The sequence below is a fragment of the Bufo gargarizans genome, chromosome 6, assembly GCF_014858855.1.
Source record: "Bufo gargarizans isolate SCDJY-AF-19 chromosome 6, ASM1485885v1, whole genome shotgun sequence".
NCBI lineage: Eukaryota > Metazoa > Chordata > Amphibia > Anura > Bufonidae > Bufo > Bufo gargarizans.
The window spans coordinates 203267088-203276101 of record NC_058085.1 but is presented as its reverse complement, the minus strand read 5'-3'; the positions used below and the strand labels follow the sequence as shown (position 1 = coordinate 203276101).

At 46.3% G+C, this 9014-nt stretch overlaps 1 protein-coding gene across 1 annotated transcript; it reads right to left on the bottom strand.

The window, feature by feature from the left end:
* Window positions 1–4963: 4963 nt before the first annotated feature.
* Window positions 4964–7678, bottom strand: ZNF503 (zinc finger protein 503). Its single transcript, XM_044297882.1, has 2 exons — window positions 7090–7678; window positions 4964–6923 (listed from the first exon to the last, which is right to left on the bottom strand). The coding sequence occupies exons 1-2, from the start codon at window positions 7336–7338 to the stop codon at window positions 5547–5549; spliced, it is 1626 nt and encodes a 541-aa protein (XP_044153817.1). The 5' UTR covers window positions 7339–7678; the 3' UTR covers window positions 4964–5546.
* Window positions 7679–9014: the final 1336 nt, after the last annotated feature.

Genomic DNA, 9014 nt, shown 5'->3' with positions numbered 1-9014 from the left:
GATCCTGGAGGCCATTCTGCTGTTTGTGAGTGAGTACTAAAGCCCAAGAGCCTTGACATATTACTGGCAGTGTACTCCTTGAGAATCCAGCACATATGACGTCACAATACAGGCAGATAGGCTACATGCCGAAAATAAACCCTTTACCTCCCCTAAAGATCTTGTCACAGCACAGCCTAATTATGAGGATGTCCCAGTGCACCTTACATATGTGCACCATGCCCTGGTCTCCTGATTCCCTATAACAGGATACTGTTACATCCTTAGTCTAGGCTGCAGAAGGGGGATTAAAAATGGCCCAAGATAACATATTTCACAACTGGTTTTTACGGTTTCTTCAAATCTGAAGAATTATTCCTGTAAAACACAAGATTTAAGTGTGGATAAAGTAACAATTTCAGGAGCCTGAATTTGTCTCCCAGTAAACCTGATAAGATCTCCCCATTCTAAGAGGCTTTGGAGACAATTGTTTTCTCTGCTCGCAGTTTATATGGATGCTCATGGAGTTTGGAATTACATGCCAGATAAGCCTGTCTTTTCTGGAAACAAACACATCATCTCCTTTTATCTATCTAAATATATTCATCTGAAGACACATTCCTTGTTATAGATCAGAGATTGTTTCCGACTCTAGAAAAATGAATTGGAGTCGAATTACAAACCAAGCCTGGCGGGAGAAAAGAATATGGTCCATCAAGATCAGCAGAAGAATAAATAAAGCACATCTTTGAGAGGTCATTAAACTTTTTTTTAGTGTGGGTAGTCAACGACAATGTCATCCCCTTGGTCTCTCTCATCAGAAAATTAAGATAAAATAGAACATTTTTCTGCCTGCACAAAATGGCACATTTACATAATTAGTGTAAGCACGTGATTAGTACTAATAACGGGTAATAAAATGGCTTTTTCTTTTTCTAGACAAAGGCTGTGAGCCTCTAGGCTTCAGGCGTTCCGGAGACTTTTTGCACTGAGGTGCAATGTCAGTGAATGACATTGTGTGAAAGTAGTGGCGACGCCTAGTGGTGAAAAGGGAAGTCACGAACAGGGCGCAATCTAAGAAATAGATGAAGACTGGATGGGATCAGTTTGGAGTTATCCGGCTTCCTGGTACATTACCTCCTTTTTTTTCCTGACATCCAATGACAGCAATAGCAATAGCGTTGTATTGTTATTTTCTTTTTTCTTTTCTTTCTTTTATTCTCTACAAATCAATAGATTTTGTAGAAAAAATACAAAACAAAAACTAAATGAAACGACTTGACGAACAGCAAAGTGGGACGTGTATATAATTGCAATCCATTTAAGACTCTTTCAAGTATTTGCACTCGCAGGTTCCTGTAGGCGTCCATTCATTTCATTGTGATCATTAATTTGCGCTTTTATTTGACACTGAAGATTTGTGACAGAATTGTCAGCTTATCTTTAAGTCATCTTGTCAGGATGAAGAAGACAGTTTAAAAGATTCAAAAGCAATTCGATTTGTCTCAGGGTGGAAAAAAAATTATATTATGCAAAATATTTAGTACTTTCCAGAATGCTGATACACTTCTCCCGTACGGCTATAGAGAGCAATATTTACCATAGACACACTACATCTATCGAATTTATGGAGATAACTGAAACATGTATTAGAAAGGGTCAGAAGAGCAAATTCTATGGAAAAATAGGAAGCGGGGCTGCAGAGGTGTGTATGTGTGGACACATATATATATATATATATATATATATATATATATATATAGCAGTAGGAGTAGCAGTGGGAAATCAGGCAAAAACAAATAAATCCCAAAAATAAATGCATATTATATCTCGGTGGTGTGTGTGTGTATATATATATATATATATATATCCGTGGTGTTCCTGTGTGTGTGTGTGTATATATATATATATATATATATATATATAGGTGATGTTCCTGTGTGTGTGTATATATATATATATATATATATCCGTGGTGTTCCTGTGTGTGTGTGTGTATATATATATATATATATATATATAGGTGATGTTCCTGTGTGTGTGTATATATATATATATATATATATATATATCCGTGGTGTTCCTGTGTGTGTGTGTGTGTGTATATATATATATATATATATATATATATATATATATACATAAATTCTAACTATAGTGTACAGTATACAATTGCATGCGGTTTTACTATAAAGCCATTATTTTTATCGGGTTTTATGCTAACTGGTGCAACATTTATCTTTATGGTTACAATGAGGAGTTAATTTACATAGATCAGCTACTGAAGAAAACTATGTTCAGAGGCGTTTTTGTTTAGAGGTTTTTTACATATACAGAATATGTAAAAAATAAATAAATAAAAACGCGTATATATGTAAAAAAAAAAAATCTAAATAAAAACGCCTCCAGACTAATATATATATATATATAAAGAAAAAAAGCAGCACACAATAAATACGAGTGCAAATCCTCCTAGGGACCTGAGACCAAGTGTATATATATATATATATATATATATATATATATAACAAAGAAAATCCGCAGCACTCCTTGAAGTATAAAAAATGGGTAATTTTATTCACACGTCAAAATTAGACAACGTTTCGGTTCTCTCACAGAACCGAAACGTTGTCTAATTTTGACGTGTAAATAAAATTACCCATTTTTTATACTTCAAGGAGTGCTGCGGATTTTCTTTGTTGTTCACGTCCTAAATCGAGGGACCACCGCAGGCACCTTACAGCTACAGCTGCATGTCTAGGGAGTGCTGCCTGACTTTTTCTATGTATGTATATATATATATATATATATATACACACATACACACACACACACACACACACTTTGAATGTTTTATTGCATTGGATGATACTAAATACTATGAGGTGGTTAAATATTATAGCACCAAACCTTGAGAGTGCACAGTATATGGGGTGGTGAATTTGATACAATCTATCTGGAGTCCCAGGTGATTTGTCAGGGTGCCATGTCTTGGAGCAGCGGGTCTTTCTTGCCCCAGCCGCCGGCTTCCTATCACAGTTAAATCCGCTGCGAAGTCTTGTAGACATTTCCAGGCTATTGGGACAAGCACATACTTTGGTATAATCACCTCCCCGGCATGTGCTGAATGCCGGTGCCAGCCTGTGTGCCCTGCATTCCCAGGGCGCATAGACCGTGCCAAACATGGTAATGTTGTTATCCTTTTGTGGCCAGGTGTGGGCACCGAAGCATACGTAGAAATGCAGTTCTCTACAGTACATAATGCCGACAGTTCAGCTACAAGCAGCGGGACAACTGTGAGTACTGGCTTCATTGGCCTGGATCACAAGCACTGCGTGTAGGACCATGAGCAGTCCCTGGACACAGCTTCTGGGACAACAGCTATTTTTATTAGGAGTCCCTCTCCACAGCTTCTGGGACATGAGATAATTGTGCACTGTGTTGTAGGACCATGAGTAGCCCCTGTCGACAGCTTCTGGGACATCAGGCAATATGAGCAGCCCCTGTCCACAGCTTCTCGGACATCAGACAATGACTATGAGCAGTCCCTGTCCGCAGCTTCTGGGACATCGGGCAATGACTATGAGCAGCCCCTGTCGACAGCTTCTGGGGTATCAGACAATGACTATGAGCAGCCCCTGTCCACAGCTTCTGGGGCATAAGACAATGACTATGAGCAGCCCCTGTCCACAGCTTCTGGGGCATCAGGCAATGACTATGAGCAGCTCCTGTCCACAGCTTCTGGGACATCAGGCAATGACTAGGAGCAGCCCTTGTCCACAGTCTCTGAGACATCAAGTAATGACTATGAGAAGCCCTTGTCCATAGTTTCTGGGGCATCAGGCAATGACTATGAGCAGACCCTGCCCACAGCTTTTGTGACATCGAGTAATGACTATGAGCAGCCCCTGTCCACAGCTTCTGGGACATCATGCAATGACTACGAGCAGACCCTGTCCACAGCTTCTGGGACATCAGGCAATGACTATGAGCAGACCCTGTCCACAGCTTCTGAGGCATCAGGCAAAGACTATGAGCAGCCCTTGTCCACATCTTCTGGGACATCAGACAATGACTATGAGCAGACCCTGCCCACAGCTTCTGGGACATCAGGCAATGACTATGAGCAGCCCCTGCCCACAGCTTCTGGGACATCAGGCAATGACTATGAGCAGTCCCTGTCCACAGCTTCTGGGACATCAGGCAATGACTATGAGCAGTCCCTGTCCACAGCTTCTGAGACATCAGGCAATGACTATGAGAAGACTCTGTCCACAACTTCTGTGGCATCATGTAATAACTATGAGCAGTCCATGACCACATCTTCTGGGACATCAGGTAATTATACACTGCGAGAAGGACCATGAGCAGTCCCTGTCCACAGTTTCTGGGACATCAGATAATTCTATGAGCAGTCCCTGTCCACAGCTTCTAGGACACATCTAACGTCTGTATACATCATAGGAGACACTATATACAGATACAGTTATTACAGCTGAACACATTACACTTGTCCACAGTGAGTAACCCCCAAAAAAAAGAGTGAAAACCAATATACAACAACAACTAACCTCCCACAATGCGCCACTTACTGTATGTGTGGACCTTATCTCATCCAGCAAAGCCACCATTACAGGTCGTATTCTCTATTTCCCAGCTCTGGGACTCCGGGTGTAGAAAACCATGCATTCAGCTCTAGATTATTACAGCTCTGTACCCAGAGAGGGGGAAATAAACCGAGAGGACACTACAAATATAACTGCACATTTCCCGGCTCCTTCCTGGGAGTTGGAGGCTTTTTTCTCTCCTGTAAATGTAAATTACTTCGAAATGGGAACAATCTGCAGATGCGATATATAGATATGGATATATAGATATATTTAAATATATAGATATATGATATATTTAAATATACAGATATATGATATATAGATATTTGTGTCCCGGTACAAATAAAGACGGAGCCGTGTGTAAAGCAAATATAATGTTCTTTTTTAATATTGGAAAGCAATACACTGAGTTTGGTACAAGAGGCAGAATGACCGCTGGAGGGTGGAAATGACAGAACTAAATAAGGTAAATTAGGGATGGTTTTTTGTTTGTTTGCAATAAAATTAGTTCTTTTTTCCCCTCCCCGAATACATACAAAAAATACCAATTTCTTCCTTTTTTTGTTTTATTACACCTTAAAAATAACTGCAACTGGAAATGGTGACAAACTGCTGGCTGTTTAGTAAGAAACATGCACTGGATGGAGGGAGATTCTGGAGGGACATGAAATAAGGTACAATACAAGAAAAGAAGTCATTCTTCTAAGGAACACGGAGAGAAGGTGATGCCTTACTGTGCCCCTGCCCTGTAAAACACTAGGGGGGAGATGCCACTTTACCTATCCAGAAATGCACTTTAGGAGGCGTCCTGCTTGGAGCTAACAGAAATAAATAAGTGTCCGTGGATCCAGTCCTCAGATGAACACCAAAATCTAGGTTTTTGTTTCTTTCATTAGAAAATAAGAAAAATACTTAATAGCGTCTGTAATGACCAGGGGTAGCGCCCCCTGGTGGAAGTCACTGGTATCCTAGAGCAGAGGCTGTGGTAAGTCTTTGGCCATACAGTGCATATGGCGAGTAGTAGTGTCCTGTGGCTGCAGGCATTGGCACTGGGGCACCACCTGAGGGTAGTGGACTCTTAGAGTATGGATGGTAGCGACTGCTGCTTAGTCCCAAGGGGTGGTGGTGAGGGCTACGGAGGGTTAGGTGGCTGGGGGAGGCCCCTGCGGGTGGCATGTGCATGTGGCAGGCCATGGCAGCCGCTGCCAGGGATGAAGAACTAGGGTACCCGGGTAACAATTTGTCCGTTGCTCCGGGGAAGGCGGTGTGTGTCCGCAGGTGGCCAAGCAGCTCCTCGGAGGAGGAGAATCGCTTATCACAAGGGCCCGTAGCTGATACCCAGTTACATACATGCGGCAAGGGGTCGTTTGGAAGCATGAAGCCGTAAGGGTAGAGAGGGTGCCCAGGTAGAGATGGCGGGGAGACCCCGTGCAGAGCATGGCTGGGGTACACAAGTGGGTATCCGGATTTCAGGTCGTGGCTGCAGGTGGCACTGGCGCCCAGCTGGGAGGTGCAGTGATAGCTGAGGCAGTAAGGGTCTCTGCACAGGCTGGCAGTCATTACAGAGGGTGGAGATGCCCCTGTCAGGGGGCTAGAGGCGGCAGATTTGCTGGAACATCCCAGGCTATTCAGCTGCGCACCCACTAAAGAATTCCCCTTGGTGTGGTCCAGAGAAACTCCATGAGCCAGAAACTGCGGGGGGTAGCCGGCGTAGGCTCCAGTGAGGGTTCCTGGGTAAGACATGCCAGCCGGGGGCAGAGGGAAGACCGTGTGGCCCGGCTTATAGGGAGACACCGGGGCCACCAGGCCGGATCCCAGGACGGAGCTGGAGGAGGACGAGACCGGGGTGGGGGACGGAGCCGCAGACAGGCTCTTACACCCCGCCGCGCCCTCCGGGTGAGTCTGGGGCAGCTCCGTGCTCAGCCTCCCGTGCCTGCCGCCCTCAGACTGGCTGCTCTTGGCGCACTGCTCCGTCTCCTTCTTGTCCGCACTCTCCCCGCACGTTTTGGGCTCCGAGGAGGGAGTTGGGGTGCGGGGTGAGCTGGGGCTGCCAGTCCTGGGGGTGAAAGGAGGGCAGGCGGCGCTGGGCACTCGGAACCCGGACTTATCCCCGGCGGACGACTCCTTCTTCTCCGGGTTCTTGGAGTAGGGCTTGAAGCTGGACTTGTCCTCGGCGCCGATGTCACTTAGTTTCAGGGGCCCAGATTTCGCCTCCTTGTCGGGGGTCGCGGAGGATCCGGTCACCGAGGACAGCTTGGACGGTGTAGGGTCCGGTTTCCCGATCTGGGAGCAGGTCTGCGCCAGAAGGGCGAGGGGGCTCTTCTTGGCGTCCAGCTGGAGAGGAGAGAGTAATTAGACTTGGTTAGGTGTCACCCCAATACCAGGACTGTCCCGCCACCCCCTGACATCACAAGTGACCTAGGAGCCAGGACCAGAACCGGTGCCCGACATGGCAATGGGAATAAGGCGCAGGTTATACTAGGGCTATGGCCGCTCTTACCTCTATGGTGTTGACCGGGGTGGAGGGCAGGGGCTGCAAGTACTCGGGGTGCAGGATGTGTCCAGTGCGGGCTGTCAGCATCTTGAGCACTTTGATGGGCAGCCGGCCGGCCTGGCGCAGGGGGTCACTGGGCGGCACACGGTGCACGAACGCTCCGTTACTAGCCGAGGCGGATCCGCTTCTCGTCCCCGCGCTCTCTCCGCTTTCAGGACTCACACGACTTGCAGAAGCCAGTGGCGAGCAGATCATGTCCCCCGCACAGGCATTGGGGTGACCGGGAGGCAGGGGGAGAGGCACCCCGGAGCTTGCAAGACAACAACCGCTCCCGTAAGAAAACGACTCCAGTCCAGCTCGTCCGGCGCAGTATGTGCTCCAGCGGCTATATCCGTAGAGGTAATGCGATCAGGTACAATCCAGCGCTCCAGTCCCGGAGCAGAGCGCGCACTGAGAGCAGCAGCCGCACTTCTGCCAGACAAACTCACTTCAAACGCCTCGGAATTAGAGCTGAGATTAAAGCCTTTGCCGCCTTCCAATCAAATAGGACCCCGAGGTGATTGGAGGGTCAAGGGGATGTGACGTCCCCCTTCTCGCTGCCTCTAATGCTCTGCTCTTTCTCTCGATCCCCCTCCCTCCTCCTAGTGGTTTCGCCTCTTCGCTCGAAGCGCTGGCTCCAGTTTACGTTTTCTGCTTCACGTCCCCGCCGCCCTAACTTTTCTGCCTGCATCGGTCTCGTCCCACTTCTAGGATGGAGGAGAGGTCAGGCCGCCGCACCCAGTGATGTCATGTACAGCTCTGCTGATGTCACCGCTGGGAGAAGGCACCACACCATTGTACCTAGGACGGTAAGGTGAGCCAGCAAGCAGGATTGTAGGAAGGCGGGGGGCTCTCAGCATACCAGCAGAGGCGCAGGAGGTGATCTCTGCCTTGGAGATCCTAGTCACTCCAGCTGTGGTAAAACTACAACTCCCAAGATGTAGACTTGTTTGGCTGTTCTCAGAACTCCATAGAAATGAATGGAGCATGCTGGGAGTTGTAGTTTCACCACAGTTGGAGTGCTGGAGGTTAGCCATCAGACCTAGTCTATATTGACCCAAGTCTAAATACTGGTCCCAGTCTACACAGCACAGCTGGTCCCAGTCTACACAGCATAGCTGGTCCCAGTCTACACAGTTCAGCTGGTCCCAGTCTGCACAGCTGAAAGGTATGTGAGCTAAACTGGCTAGTGGAAAAACTGGCAATATATATATATATATATATATATATATATATATATATATATATATATATATATATATACAAACATAAAATAACCAGAAATGTAAAAAAAAAAAAAAGTTTATTAAAATCTGAAGTACAGTAGATAGAAATTGCCAGGAATGTTGTAAGTGACAGAAATGCGGGTCACACACTGGCCGGGGGTCACTGCCATAGCCATTGGCACAACGCTTGTTACCCCCAAGGGGCTTTGGGGACAGCTGTGGCCCCAGTGTAGATCCTGCAAACATCAGGGGGTCTGCTGATAAATGAGCCCAAACTGGCAGTCACCCTCCTCCTCCTCTGTCTTGATCCATCTTTATTTACTTATGTAGCCAGTGTGCGCCAAACTGATCCCAGTGGCTTACGTTGTCTGGTAGATTTGGCGCATGGGGGAGACACTGTTGTCTTATTTTACATCACCTTTCAGTAGGTGCAATTTATGACAGGCTTTAGGTGCACCCATGTTCGTAAACGTGGGCCTACAATCATAACTGCTTCAAATTAGTAAATGTGTCCCAATCTGTTGTGTTGCCAAGTAGCGTCCATTTCCTCCATTAAAGGGGTTGTCTCACTTCAGTAAGTGCCATTTATCCTGTAGAGAAAGCTAACACAAGCCTCTTACTAATGTATTGTGATTGTCTGCATTGCTTCTTTGCTGGCTGGATTCA